Source organism: Erigeron canadensis, chromosome 2 (assembly GCF_010389155.1).
Source record: "Erigeron canadensis isolate Cc75 chromosome 2, C_canadensis_v1, whole genome shotgun sequence".
Classification (NCBI taxonomy): domain Eukaryota; kingdom Viridiplantae; phylum Streptophyta; class Magnoliopsida; order Asterales; family Asteraceae; genus Erigeron; species Erigeron canadensis.
In genome coordinates this window covers 37,302,213-37,317,154 of record NC_057762.1, presented here as the reverse complement: position 1 = coordinate 37,317,154, position 14,942 = coordinate 37,302,213, and the positions used below count along the sequence as shown (strand labels likewise).

The window sequence follows — 14,942 nt, the reverse complement described above, 5'->3', positions numbered from 1 at the left end:
TTCCTCTAATTATTTAAAAAAAATTTATCTCAAAAACAATACATCGATAAATTATAAAAATTATATGGGTGCTCTTAAAATTTCATGCTCTTTTATTAGAGATGTCATTTGATATACTTTCAATGAATTTTTTAAATCCGAGAATGAAGTCCGTACAGCTAAGGCATTTGGCTGTGATACTCTATGACATATCACTTCTTATGACCTATCACACTCTGTGATCTATCACCCTCATCATTTTACCGCCGTAACGTGCGAGTACTTACGCTCGTATGTTATAAAAACTAAACACACTTAACGATATTGTTGTTGGGTTGGGCCAAATTCCAAAGATTAAGTGACGTGATATTTTAATTATCGTAATTATAATCATAATAATTGTTTCACACACTTTCAAAATATAGAAAAGAAAAATTGTGTATGACATATAATGTTATAAGGCCTTATACAAATAGGCACCTCATCCATATCTTTTTTATACTGTCACATTAGTTTTTCTCTTTCCTCATCTACCTATTCCACACTCACTACCAATAACACCTCTTCCTCAATTTTTATTTTATTATATTTTATATCCATCTCGTTTCCACCTTCCCTCGTCTCTCTCTCCCATCTACGCTTTTCCACCAATTGAAGTGTGGGGATGAAGACCCGATCGATGAGGCGTGGAAGAGGTTGCTAGCAACAGCTTCCTCATCGATGAGCCCATCAATGAGGCGTGGAAGAGGCTATTGTATCCGTCGTGAGTGGCTACTAGGTATCTAGTTTGAATACAATTGAACTCGTAGATAAATTGTTATTATAAAATATTATTTTAACCCGCGTTTCGCTGCGGTTTTTGTTATGTTTGATGTTTCCTAACTTCAAATAATTCGAAATACATTTTACTCAAACATAAAATAACCATTAATCATTATTTTATTTTTCAAATCTTTTATGATATATGGAAAGTATTATGAAGCTATCTTTAAAAAAAGTTAAAAGGTTCAAGAATACATCTTAATTGCAAATTAGTTAATGAAACATGTATTATATTCGATTTTGGAAATACCATCATTCGTGATAATACCGAGAATTGAATTTAGCTATAAAAATCCACACACTTCTATTAATACATGGTGCAAAAGGAGGTGATGGTCCACAATTGATTTAGTATAAGAATGTATATAGGGTTTTTATAACGTATTACGTATGGGAGTATTATAACATGATGTTTATTTTTTAGTACATTATTGTAGTTAAAAAAATTGGTTCAATGTGGTTTTGATACGATAATGATGATGTAACAATTTTTTATCCAAAGTGTTGTAAGATAATAATGTATCATAGTGAGGAGTTATTTGCACAATTTTTGATGCAATTGCTATTTTCACGGTATAAAATTCTCTTCAAGAAAAGTTGAACTTTCCGACTTATATGTATGATATACTTGTTTACTTGATGAACATGTTTGGCAAGAATAGAAGTTTTTTCGGAAGCTTTAACTTTTAGTTTTGAACAATAAACTCTTATTGTGTCCAAAAGTTTGTTTGGATAGAACTAACTTTAACTTTTATTTGAAAAAAAAACTCCACAATGAAACACTAACTGAAGTAGCATTTCAGGAGCTTTTAGTTTGGATGAAACTTTTAATATTAAAAATTATACAAAGACCTTTTGAAACTGCCGCTACAACTATCATACAAAACACTGTATAAAAATATAATCTTTAGCTAACAATTTTGTTTAAAAACTACAACATACAATTACAACTAAAAGTTACCGTTACAAACTATAATTAATTTTATTAGCTTAGTTATTTGCGTTTGTTTTTATTGACTTGGAAGTTTAAGACCCGATCCAACAAGAAAACATATATACCCTCCTAAAGTTTGCCTTGCTCAACATTTTTACTCGTATCATTCTTACATTCTTGATTAGAAGTTGAGTTAACGACTAATCAAAATATTTAACTTAATATGTGTACATTCAAGTTATTAAAAAAATCATTCGTACTGAATAACATGAATTAAAAAAAATAAGAGTCTTGTTAAGTACAACTAAAGGATATATTTAATTTACACAAAATAGTTATACATTTAAGTTATTTAACATGAAATTTAAAAACGTCTTTTGAAAATAATTTTTTTTTTTTTATCTACGATAACCTATTATTTTGTCTTATCACTAAAAGTTATTGTAATTTGTAAATAATGTTAACGATTAGGAGCAACTCTCTTCATATTATTTCATTGTTTTATTTTTATACTTGGGTATTTAGTCATAGAAAAAGTCTAATGTTTTTTGGTCTTTATGGTTAATGAGACCGTCCTTTGTATTATGCTCGTATTTTTTATGTCGGTAACTTGCCGAAAACTTAATTGATTAATAAAATTTACAGCCGTTAAAAAAAAACAACTACGAGTAATTTTGATCCTAGATGGCTAGCAGAAAATTAGCACAGTGGACAAAATTTATTGTTAGTCTTGAAAAGTTTCTGATATTCACTACCACTACTTCCCCTAATTTGTAAAAAAATTTGCAATTTCCCTCCCTCTCCACCCCCCCCCCCCTCCCACCCCCATTTTTTTTCTTCTTCTTTTTGGCTCCCCTAAATCTCTCAACTTGCTGCGGCGGCGGGGATAATGGCGGACGCCGACGGAAAGGCGGCAAAGGAACTTATTCGCGACGTCGGAAAACAACTCGCTTCCAAACAAAAATGCCCTAACAAAGACCTTCTCGTCAAACTGCTCCGAGTAAGTTACATAATATATATATATAATTTGCAAGTGTCTGATTGTGTGCCATCTACTATCATACAGAGTTTGTTTGTTATATATTTACATTATTATATTGAGTATGATTTTAGGGACATTATTTCAACCTTGAAATGTAGCTGTATTTGAATCCGACATTGTGTTATGCTGTTCAATTAGCGTTTTTTGTATGTCTTTTTTTTTTCTTCGGTCGGCGAAGTAGACCAAGTATCATGTATTTAAGGGTCTGACCATGAATTTCAGTGCCCTGGCGGTCGGTTATGGATATTAGGGCATTTGGAATGTATCATTGGTTCAATGAGGAACCTGATTTAGCATAAAAGTTTTCAGGTGATGTTGCGATTAGTTGGTTTGGCCGCAATCTGAGTGAGCCACTAGGGGAACTTTATTTATTTTGGGTCTTTGACACTCTTGATTCTTGGTATAATGAGCCAAGGGGAAACCCGATTTATCAGAAGAATTCTTTGGTCAAGATGGATTAGTTGGTTGAGCCGTCATCTGGTGTGGGCCAGTTTGGGTGCAGCAAAATTAGTATTGAATTTTAACAAGTTTTGAGTTTGTAGCTTAATAAACTGATGGTGTAGGATGGTTAAGCATGTTTTTGAATGTGGTAGAAGGGTAGGATGTTTAGTGTAGGTGAGTTTTTAGCTGTTTCTGGTAATTGTAAAAGAATGATATTTTTGTAGATTTGATAAGAAGCTTATTGAAGTAAGTACTAAGTACTCTCTAAAGTTAAGACAACTTCCTTTGAATACAAGCGGAGAACCTCAGGGGTCAATATGTAAAGGCTCAATGGGCTTGTTTAGATTGTAAGGCTGGTAATAAACGGAGGGTATTGCTGAATATACATGCAAAGGAAAGCAATAGAAACAAAGTGAATTCAGGCATCTGCTAAAAAGATTTATTTTGTTGAATGATTCTTTTTGCAGGTAAACAAGTGTGCTTAGTTTTAGTCAATGTCCTAACTTTCTTTATTAAGATATAGTACTCTTGTATGGTGCTGTTACTTGTGGAGTCGTGGATATTTTCATCACGAGTAGCTAGTTGCAAGAAACTATAATGTTAATCTTCCATAAAAAAAATGGTTCATGATGGTGCCAAGGATCATTGGTCCATTGTGTTATTTAATAGGATTCTATTTTGTGTCTTATGTGTTCTAGGTTTGATGTTAAGTTGCTATATTTTTTCAATTTAATGCTTAAAGTTTGTTATTTTGTGATGATAAGTTTGTGTGCTCATATTGGCTTTTGGCAGCAAGCTGCAAATGCGTTGCCTAAGTTAAAAACACAATCAGATTTGCTAAAGCCTGCTATAAAGCCCTTGAGTGATTCTATACTGAAGCATGGGTTGCTGCGTCAAAAGGACAAAGATGTGTGTCTTTTGGTTGCCATCTGTATATGTGAAATACTCCGGATCCTTGCCCCAAACCCTGGTTTTACTGATGAAGATTTCAAGGTAAGCAGTTTAACTTTAATTTATCTTTCAATGCACCTGTAACATTGCTGATGTCTAAGCACTTATTTTAGGACATATTTCAACTCTTATTGGGTATGTTTGCGGAGCTTGGCGATATTAAAAGTCCATATTACTCTAGGAGGGTAGAGCTATTGGAGACTATTGCAAAGTTCAATTTCTGTGTGCTTATGCTGGATACAGGATGTGAAGTTTTAATTTTGAAGATGTTTAACGTATTTTTCAGTGTCATAAGGTATGGTTATTCTCCCTCTTATACAAGGAGTATCTTTGTTTTTTGAAATTTATTTCTATTTGACAGGAAATGTAATAAATTATCCCCATCCCGGAGCTCACTAGTGTTACAGAAACAGGAACAATGATGTCGTATAGGACTATAGGGGTTGAAGTCCTTATTTATAATTTACATGGTTTAATGCAACTGCATGATTATAAGTTGTCAGTATTCAAGGCAATCATAGTGCTATTTATTTGCTTATTCACTAAGGAGGGAAATCTGTAGGAGATAACTTATATTTATATATTAGGTGTCATTATTAATGGTGCTGTATGTATTATCTTGCAGGAAAGAACATCCTTCAAATGTATTTGGTGCAATGTCATCAATAATGTCAGTTATTATCCAGGAGAAATGTTCTCAAGGACTTCTAGAAGTCATTCTGCGTAGTCTTTTAAAGGAGAGAAAGGTAACTTATGCATCTTCAATTCTTCGTATGTCTAACTTGAATGGTATTATGTCCACCTCTTAGGGGTGCTTCGGATCACCATTGCCTTTTTGTTCTCCAATGAAACTATTTTAAATTTAGTGACACAACACAAGGTCTTTTTGTATTCTTCTCATTGAATATCTAGTTTGAAAGTTGGAACAATTTCATGTATTTCTTTTTCTTATGCAGACAATTAGGAATAATCTCCGTATATTAGTATACACAACAATATAGGATCACATCATACGTAGATTAGCGTAACCTATATCCTTTTGATGAATATAAAATTGCATCTTAAGGATCATTCTTAAGTTATAGCGTTATATTGTAAACACACAATTTGCTACGTGTAATGTTAATTTGGCTCTTCTTGAGAGATTTGGAGAGAATGTTAACTTATTGGTACTTTGTCCAAATATGAACCCGTAGATACTCGGTGGGATCACAAACTTAATTATATGTGGTCCCTACTGATGTCTAATAGGATTATCAATACTTAACTTCAGTTATTCTCTTTATATCATAAACTATCTAGTAATCTATTTTATTTGGGTTTCACTTCATTAGTGAAAGAATCTTTTAGCAATAGTATCAAATTTTCAATGTAATAGAGTGGTAAACTGCCTTCTACTACCCTCAATATATTGAGGTATATAGTGAAAATCAAAATAAATAGACTAGAGAGAGAGAGAGATGCTAACATGTTTTACTACTCCAGACATGGCCATTTAGCTAACCCCACAAGTAATATGCTATATTGTGTTTGGTTTATTTAGTATGAGTAGAAATGGTGGTTTTTGTGTTCAACAACTTTATATTATCGAGGAGTATACTTACAAGACAGCTCATTTAGTATCTTTAATATATTCAACATTTTTGTAAAGTCTTCTAGAAACTACTTTTTTGAACATTACCACAGATGCTCCAAATCTGTGAATATACACAGTAAGTTTAAAACATGTAAATTCTGAGCAAAAATAAATACAGCTAAGATACACTAGAATAATCTTCAACAAAGTTAAGATAGTCAAAAGTATCTGAGATCTCAAATTACGAATTAGGCGAATCTGTAATAGGTATTGCTGGAAAGATTCACAACTCCTTTTTTCCTTTTTCTGTTTTCTGTTTCTTTTTAACTGGTCATTCGTTATTTCCCTTTTTTTTTTTTTGCAGGATGCATCTCCTGCTGCTTGTCAGTTGGCTATATCTGTTATCGAAGATAGCAACCAGGCACTTCAACCATTGGTTTGTCGTTTTCTCAACAGTTGTATCTTGGACCATGACAGTGTAAATAGTGACCTCAAAGAATCATACCATGCTATTATATATGAAGTCTTCCAGTGTGCTCCACAAATGCTTATTGCTGTTGTTCCCAACTTAACCCAGGAACTATTGGTTTGTCTTTCCCCTTTTTGCAATTTTGAACTTTCTTTACTGTAGATTTTTCTTACGTTCTTTGTTAAATACTGCTTTTTTTTACAGACTGATCAGGTTGATGTTCGAATAACAGCTATCAAGTTTGTCGGCAAACTTTTTTCAATTCCTGGATGTCATGTTGCCCAAGAGTACCATCATCTATTCATAGAGTTTCTAAACAGATTCTCTGACAAGTCTGCTGCTGTTAGACTTAATGCTGTTTTATGTGCTAAATCCTTTTACTTGACCAATACATCAGGGGAGGAATCCACTGCAGTTTTGTGTAAGTTATCAGCTTTCAAAGTTCTTCTTTGATAGTAATTATTCCTCATGTTCATATGAAATCATATTCTTATTTCATTGATTGAGCAGCTGCCCTCGAAGGCCGCCTTCTAGACTTTGATGATAAAGTGAGAACACAAGCGGTGGCAGTGGTGTGTGATCTTGCAAAGTCTAGTCTCAGACCAGTACCACCTGAATTGATAGCTCAAGCTGCTAAAAGATTACGTGATAAGAAGGTTCCATTCTTAACACCGGGTTTCTAGTTACTGATGAAGTTTTCTGACAACTTATTAGCATTTATTTTCTTTTGAAGGTATCGGTTAGAAAGAAAGTCTTGAAAATGTTACTAGATGTATATCATCATTATTGTTTTAGATGTTCTGAAGGCATCATCAAATTGAGTGATGAATTTGAACAAATTCCTTGTGGTATTCTGATGCTTTGCTATGACAAAGATGTGGATTTTGGGTATGTTTATTGCACTTCATGATCAGCCAAAACTATTGTTATGTACAGATGTAACGTTTTTATGGAATGTCTCCCTTAGGGTTCAGAACATGGAGCATGTGCTTGAAGAGGATATGTTTCCTGTTTCACTATCAGTTGAGGAGAGGATTAGGCACTGGCTTTTTATATTTTCACATTCTGCATCAGCTCAAAAGAATGGATTCTTCAGCTCTGCTCATGAGAAGGCATTGACTGCTGTTCTGTGTCAGAAAAACAGGTTATTATTACTAGATGGAACTGAACCAAAAGAAATTATCAAACCAATTTAAAGTGGGTTGGTATCAGTCCACTGTTAGTTAGAACCGGTTTGTCCCCACCAGACAGTGAACGAAAGACATAATTGAGGTTTTCAGTTATTCTTGCAAATTAAAAACCAGACATAAAAGTAACATCATTTCAAGCTTGAAAATTAAAAATGCGGTTCAGCTTAGGTTTAAAGTCTAAACTAAACAGAGGATTGATTTTTAAGAAATCTTAACCAAGAATCAAACGGAACATAGCTAGTGGTTGGTTGTGTCCCGGTTCAATTGGCCTGACTGATTCCTGCACACCCTTTTTTACTCACATTTTTACAAGCTTAGTTTTTTTCAGGTTGCAAATTGAGATGCAGAGGTACCTGGATCTCCGTACAAATGAAAAGGTTTAAAATGCTAGACCATCGTATGCTGTACAATTTAACACTTGGCCTATTTTTAACCAAAAGTCAACCTTATGCTGTATTGTGGTCTATCTTAAATTACACGCAGAGTGCTATACATTGTGATCTTGAGTACCTTTTTGTGTCTCTTCACTTTCGTAAACGTGCATACAAACACCGGATTCACCATTTGTTAGCTCTAGTACCCTTATATGATATTTACCTTCCAAGTTAGTTGCTGGTTTGCGCACTTCAACTACTTATATTATCTAATTGGACCGCATTATGAATCAAAGGACTATTACTAATATTCCTTTATTTCAATGCTGCAACTTTGGAAATAAAAATATGTACAGAAATTAAATGTGGACAATTTTAGGTATATATAGCCGACTATAATTGATAATTTCTTTCTTACTTATACATGTGATACTATGTGATTTGTTCAAGTTTTGGAATAAAGTGATACACATAAACGTGTAAACATATGAGGTTTTTCCTGTTCGGGTTACCAGGGATGGCAAGTCCTTTTGTCTCAGATGTAAGCGGCCTCACCGGGGTATCCCCTTGACAATTTCTGACTATTTCCCTGGCCAGCCCAAGATGTTTATCTAGGGAGGTGTTGAACCTAAGTCGTCTTGTGAGGAAATAGGATGCTAACAACTAGGCCACCTTGGTGGTGGTTGAATGAAGTGATACACATGTAATGAGATAATATGCGATTTGTTCAAGTTCTGGAATGATGTGATACACATATAATAAGATTTTGGATAGAGTTTATGTTCTCTGTTTTCGGAGTTACTTTCTTATCTGCAGCTATATCAAAGTTAACTTGACTCGTCTTCAGAGTTTTGACATATCTTGTGGTTAAAGAAACAGTTTTATTTTTCTTTCTTTAATTCTTTGTCTCTTGTTATTTGGTGCGAGCATGCTTTTGTGTAGTTAATTGGCATGAATAATAATCACACATAGTTAATACCTGTATAGTTTCTTTTCATGAGTGTGAACGGGTGATCATAAATAAATTATTTCCTGTTGCATGAACCCTGTATTGCTAAAAATGGCTCCTTTTTCTTTTATTAATTGAACGGAGTCATGGACTCATGGAGTAATCAATTTTTTTTAATGCTAAAAGTATCTCTTGTTTGTCACATATGCTCTGTGGTGCCGCAGAATATCTCTAAGAGAGGGGAAGAAAGCATCAATAGAATGTTTGCAAAAATGTCTACATGCTTTCCTATCTCAATCAAAGCCGATGAGAGCTTTCATAAGTTGCATCTAGTAAAAGATGATGACCTTTTTAATATCCTGAAGGAGATTTTGTCTGAAGTGAAGTTTGAAAGTGCACAGATAATTCTAGTGAGCTCTTATTTTTTTATTTTTTTTTGTTTCCATTCATCAATACCCATGCTAAGTATATTTCTCTTTGTTCTTAAACGCTAACTTTTTTTGGTTAAATAAGTAGTTTCCAAGTTGATCTGACTCCTTCTTGTCAGTAATTTTAGTGACTTAACTGTTCAAAATGATTCATACATAATTAGAGGTGTACCTAAAACAAATGTGCCAAACCTGCCATACAGCAAAACCAAACAAGACTAAGTGTAGTAATACGGTGTTATGTATAGAGAGATTTTCAATCCAGTGAGAATATCCTTAAAATGAGAAGAGCGTGAGAACACTAAAAACTTTATTCTGATGCATTATAAGTCCATAAAACCAAATAGTGTATAACTAGTTATCATTATTTAAGTGTTTAACAACACATTGATCCTTCAAAATCGATAAAATCATACTTTTTGTTTTGTGCATCCATCTTGGATGCATATTCATCAAAATGGATGCATACATTAAAAAAAAGGTGATTTTGTCGGTTTTGATGGATCAATGTGCTGTTAAACACTTAGATAATGATAATTAGTTATACACTATGAAGTTTTTGAGTGTTCTCATGTTGTTCTCACTTTAAAGGTGTTTTCACTGGAAAGACACACACACACACACACACACACATATATATGTCTTTTGTATGTTTACTTTTTGCTGTTCCTCAACAGGGTAGTTTTTTCTCTCGGTCAAGTAACAAAAAAATGTTATTTTTGAAGGATAATTTGGTAAAGAAGGCCAAGGACATGGGTACAGATTCTGAGTTTCTACAGTCACTTGGAACAAAATGTTCATTTAATATCTTTAGCTCTGATCACGTGAGCTGTTTACTTGATCTTCTCTCTGACGACAATTTTGGGCAGCCAAGTTTAAAGGCAGCTTGTGTGACCCTCCTTATGGTATGGTGTACTGCTTTTTAAACTGATCATGGGCTACATTTGAGAATATTTATATCCATCTTTTACTCATGGGACTGGCAGTTGCTTTTTGACTCTTGTAATTATGAGGAATTGAATTTTTCTGCTGTTACTTTTTTGGATTATACGAAAGGATCAACACTTTCCATCCACCTTTTTTGGGGATATTGTCAAGACTAAGGGGCTGTTGGTTCCCAGAATGTATGAGATTTTAGTAGAATGACATTTGAATTTCTTTCTGTCATGTTAGGTTAACATAACAAATTCTAAATTCCAATCAATCAAATTCCCATACAATCTGGGAACCAAACAGCCCCTAAGTAGATCTAATATAATGCCTTTTCAGTAAGCATAGAAATGTACATGTATGACAAGTTGGTAAAAGTAGAAACTATATTCTAATATCTGTTCTTCATTGAGTTATATATTTTCTTGATATGCAAATAATTTTGCACTGCTATATGTTTTAATACCAATTGAGCTTCATGCTTATTTTTGTGTAGGTTATTCTTAATGTTATCCCGGTACTTTTGAGAGGTTCCGAAGAGCAATTATGCAGGCTGTTGTTAGAAGAGAAATCCGTACACTGTAATGAGCTACTTCAAATGTTAGTTAAAGCTGGACCACATATTTCTGTTGATATCAGGTGCTCTACTATTGCAGCTTATATTAGCGAATTTATTCAATGCTAGACACCTTTGAATAATAGGGATTTCGTTGTGGGAGAGATGTTGACCTTTTCATGTTCAGTTGGTTGTCTAATGATTGATTTTACATCCAATTATGATAACTTTGAAACTAAATGGTTCTACTGGATGAGACATGTTGGAATGACAAATATAATATCTTCTATGTAGTGTCATGTATCCTTTCTTAGAGCGGATCTGCTTGAATGGAACGCGTGCTCAAGCCAAGCTTGCAATTTCTGCCATCAGTGCATTAATAATTACTTCCAAGGAGTTCACTTTCTCATACCTGTGCAAGGTTTATATCTAGCCTTTTTTGTTATTTAACTATGATTATGAATTTACTAGTGATATCAACGGTTTATGCATTTGTTAATCCATTATTTTTAATCTCATACACTCTGCAATATCTTATATTGACATTGATATACAAGGGATTATACCTGATACTGTCACTTATTTATTAGACACTTGTAGATGCTCTTGAAAGTGGACAGAATACCCCAGCAGTGTTGCAGTCTTTGGGCTGCATGGCTCAGCATTCTGTATCTTCATTTGAGTCCCATGCTGAAGAGATCACTCGGTATATTGTTGACAATATTTTTTCGGAAGAAGAGGTAATTTCTTTATATCTCATACTTCCTTTTCTCTCTAGTCATTTGTGTCTATAAATATGCTATATTGCTCTCACCATGTTTCTTTTCTCAGGAAGAAATGCTAGATTTAGTTTCATCCAATGATTCATCTGACTGCAGCACTACATGCAAGTTGAAGGTGAGCATTGTTTTTGTAGTTCACTTGTTGTATATTCATGGCTCTCCATTCTGCCTAATGATCTGTCAAGGTATTCCATGCCTGTTTATATGTGAGAACTTCTTTATAGCATGATAAAGATGTTTAATCTTGTTATGACATTCGTATTTTCTATGACTTTTGGCATAACACGTGTATTAAAGGCATATTCTTGTAGCCTCATATTGTTGGTGTTCGGATTGTTGACCCTTTCAGATATTTGGGCTTAAAACGCTTGTCAAAAGCTTTTTGCCATATCAACGTAAAGGTGTCACTCGGGATATTGATGAAGTGCTTGGCTTTATATCACAAATGCTTCAAAGGGCTGAGGTTTCTGAAGGCACACTCTTCTGGTATGGATTTATGGATCTGAACATATATTGAATTGGTCTGCTTCTGAGTAACTACATAAGTTTGAATAGTAGACTTTTCTAATTAATAACATTGATGAAATCTTTGTGTGGGGTACAATTGTGCAACATGATCTACGTACACGTAAGCCTTTAAGGATGCAACAATAAGTCTTTTACTCTGAATTAGTTATCAGTAGTGAGGATAGTAAGCAATAGAAGTTGCTGATTTTAACATATATTTATGGTTCACTATTGTGGTTAAAAGCAACTTGGCTTAAATTGCAATGGTATAAGAGAAAAGCAGAGCCTGTGGCTTTCAAGAGAAAATGATTACTGTATTATATTGTGTACTTGGGTCAAGTCCACAATCTCACATTATTGGAAAGATAATACTGTAATTATTTTAATACATGCTTCTGTTGAATGCAGTGAAACTGACAAGGATCGGCTTAGGCTAGCTGCAGGGACATCTGTACTCCGGCTTTCTCATATATGGGATCCACATATTCCACCTGATATTTACTGCCAAACAGTCTTGATGGCCAAGGTTTGAATCTTTACCATATTATATACAAATTAAGTAAAGAAATCCTTATCCTTTTAGCCTACACCAACCCCCTTGTGTTCCAATTGGATACAGTAATCGGATTAAATGTTTTTTTTTTTTGATGGTTTTTCTTCTCTTCAGGACCGTTCTATTTTGATACGGAAATCGTTCCTTAAAAAAACATTCAAGCTTTTGAAGAATAATGTCCTACATTGTAAATATCTATGTGCTTTCGCATTGGCTGCTTCATCACAAAAAGATGAGGTATGTCAACGTTTGGTTGAATCATGTATCAATGTTTTTCATGCTTTCATTTCTAATTCCCTTCTCTTCTTAGGCATTAAATTATATGGCAGAAATTATTAAGAGTCGTCATAAAGAAGGTACAGTACCGTGGACTACAACCGTAAAGCGGGATGCGACTGATGATCCCGTGTGTGCGGTGATATTTTTAATCCATATCCTTGCCCATGATAATGCTTTTTCCCTCCAAGATTTTGAACATGAGGCAGATTCTGCTTTTTTCTGGTAAGTTAGCAGGTTCAATGAAGTGTACAAAATATAATAGTATAATACATGTTATGTCTTTTGTCATAGAGGTAACAGTTTAGACCCATTATTTATTGAATGCGTTGATTTGATTATGTTTTATCTTTAATGCGTCTAATGGTTGAATCAAAACATCTAGCTATAAAGGGTTATGTGCCAAATGGGTCAAAAGCCAAATAAAATTTTTTTTCAATCACTTATCCTCTGAATTTGAATTTTTAAGATATTAGATCATAACTAGAACAATATTTTTACTGTATTCATGTATAACAGTCTGTTTTGAAAGAAAAAAAGTGCTTCGGGTCAATCCAACCTATCCTGAGCTGTACTATAAATACCCCTTTCGGTTATCTAGCCCACCCATTTTCCACCTCTATCTATTCTGATCTACTTCCTGCTCTTTTGCAGCCCAGTTGTTTATACCATGGAGACACTACTTAATCCTTCTTTTGTAGATGGTGATATGAATCGGATTAGTACAGTTTTTTCTGATTTGCATAATATATTTAAGGCAATCAAGAGGGCTGAAGATGCACTTGATGTTCAGAAAACTTCAGTAAGTTTTGTGGTCTTTTTGTATCCTTTGCTAGTTTATGTCAATCAGATTTATGAATCCAGTATCTTGTAGAGGCTGCATGCTTTAGCTAACTTGGGATCCAAGTATTTGCTTGAAAAGAATAATTGTGGATTATCGATATCACATCATCCAAGCAATATCTTACTGCCTTCATCGCTATTTAGAAAAAGTAATGTTGACCGAGAACAGGCAAGTGAAATATACACCAGTTTTTATTGGTTCATTGCATATAGGTCTTAATGATGGTGCTTATAATATTGCATTAACAATCTATTTAATGTTAGTCTTCTAGAAATCATAGCAAGGGTGCCCGGAAAATGGTTGAGGATCATTCTGCTCATGATGGTCAGTTACACAAAAGAAGCAAAACATTAAATGTTCATGAAGGAAGATCACATGAAACTCAAAAACAGATCGTATCTGGTGAAAAGGAGAATCAGGACTTCACTTCTCCAGAATCAATCTCATGTCATGGTGTGTTCTATCAAGAACACCTTCATAGTAATTTTGGAATACGGACCCCTTGCAATATAAAGGTGTGCTAATCTAGATTTTCTTTCAACTTCGTAGCAGATAAAACTTTATTATTTCAGATGGAGGATTCTTCATCTGACGACTAACTAGGAAATGCAGCAGAGTAGGGCCTTCTAATATTAGAGTGGGATAATCGCAACACAAAGGTATGTACTTGATTGTCCCTTTTAACACATTAACTAAAATATAATAAATTGGAACTCAAACAGAATGGTATCACCAAGAATAAGGCATCGATATGTCAAATGATAAAGTTATGGTCTCGAACCAATAACATGTAGGCTATACAGCATTGATATGTCAAATAATAAAGTTATGGTCTAGATACAATGACATGTAGGCTATACAACATTGATGAATAAGGAACTTTATGACTCATACTGAGATGCACTACATATTTTGCACTTTTGTTCTGTTAATTGATGTGCTTAAATGATATACATGTCTTGAATGCATGCTTATGATGCTGTTATTTCTATTGGAGTATGGCTTTCATTCTTTGACCTCATCTTATTTTGTGATACAGTCCAGGTTTATATTTTGAGGTAGGGGAATCTCTCCCAAAGAAAAATGCCACACATTGGTGCTGTGGAGTTCCATGAATAGGTAACTTTATGTTTAGAAAGATGATGTGTCATGTTTGATGTATAGCTTATACATAAGAACGACTGTATGTCCCCACTGTATCAGGTGTTAACTTATAGTTTTGTTACTTATGTATTGTATTCAAATGCTCAAGAATGTCATTTTCCTGATAGGTCCTTGTGAACATGTGTTAAAAACACGTTGTGTGGGTAAACCAAGTCTAACACAAACTGACAGACTA

At 34.0% G+C, this 14,942-nt stretch overlaps 1 protein-coding gene across 3 annotated transcripts; it reads left to right on the top strand.

Annotated features, from left to right (window-relative positions):
* The first annotated feature begins 2,595 nt into the window (after positions 1–2,595).
* On the top strand, positions 2,596–14,871 carry LOC122588510 (sister chromatid cohesion protein pds5). Of its 3 annotated transcripts, none has more exons than XM_043760643.1 (25): positions 2,596–2,735; positions 4,011–4,211; positions 4,283–4,464; positions 4,795–4,915; positions 6,110–6,331; positions 6,419–6,635; positions 6,725–6,870; positions 6,948–7,102; positions 7,182–7,358; positions 7,733–7,781; positions 8,952–9,137; positions 9,881–10,060; positions 10,582–10,724; positions 10,936–11,062; positions 11,232–11,381; positions 11,473–11,538; positions 11,773–11,909; positions 12,339–12,456; positions 12,598–12,720; positions 12,794–12,984; positions 13,414–13,561; positions 13,634–13,771; positions 13,867–14,056; positions 14,156–14,262; positions 14,643–14,871. In XM_043760643.1, the coding sequence occupies exons 1-24, from the start codon at positions 2,625–2,627 to the stop codon at positions 14,200–14,202; spliced, it is 3,525 nt and encodes a 1,174-aa protein (XP_043616578.1). In that variant the 5' UTR covers positions 2,596–2,624; the 3' UTR covers positions 14,203–14,262; positions 14,643–14,871. The 3 variants fall into 3 exon arrangements, with proteins under 3 accessions (XP_043616578.1, XP_043616577.1, XP_043616579.1); XM_043760642.1 differs by having other exon boundaries at positions 14,153–14,262; XM_043760644.1 differs by lacking the exons at positions 14,156–14,262; positions 14,643–14,871 and having other exon boundaries at positions 13,875–13,949.
* Positions 14,872–14,942: the final 71 nt, after the last annotated feature.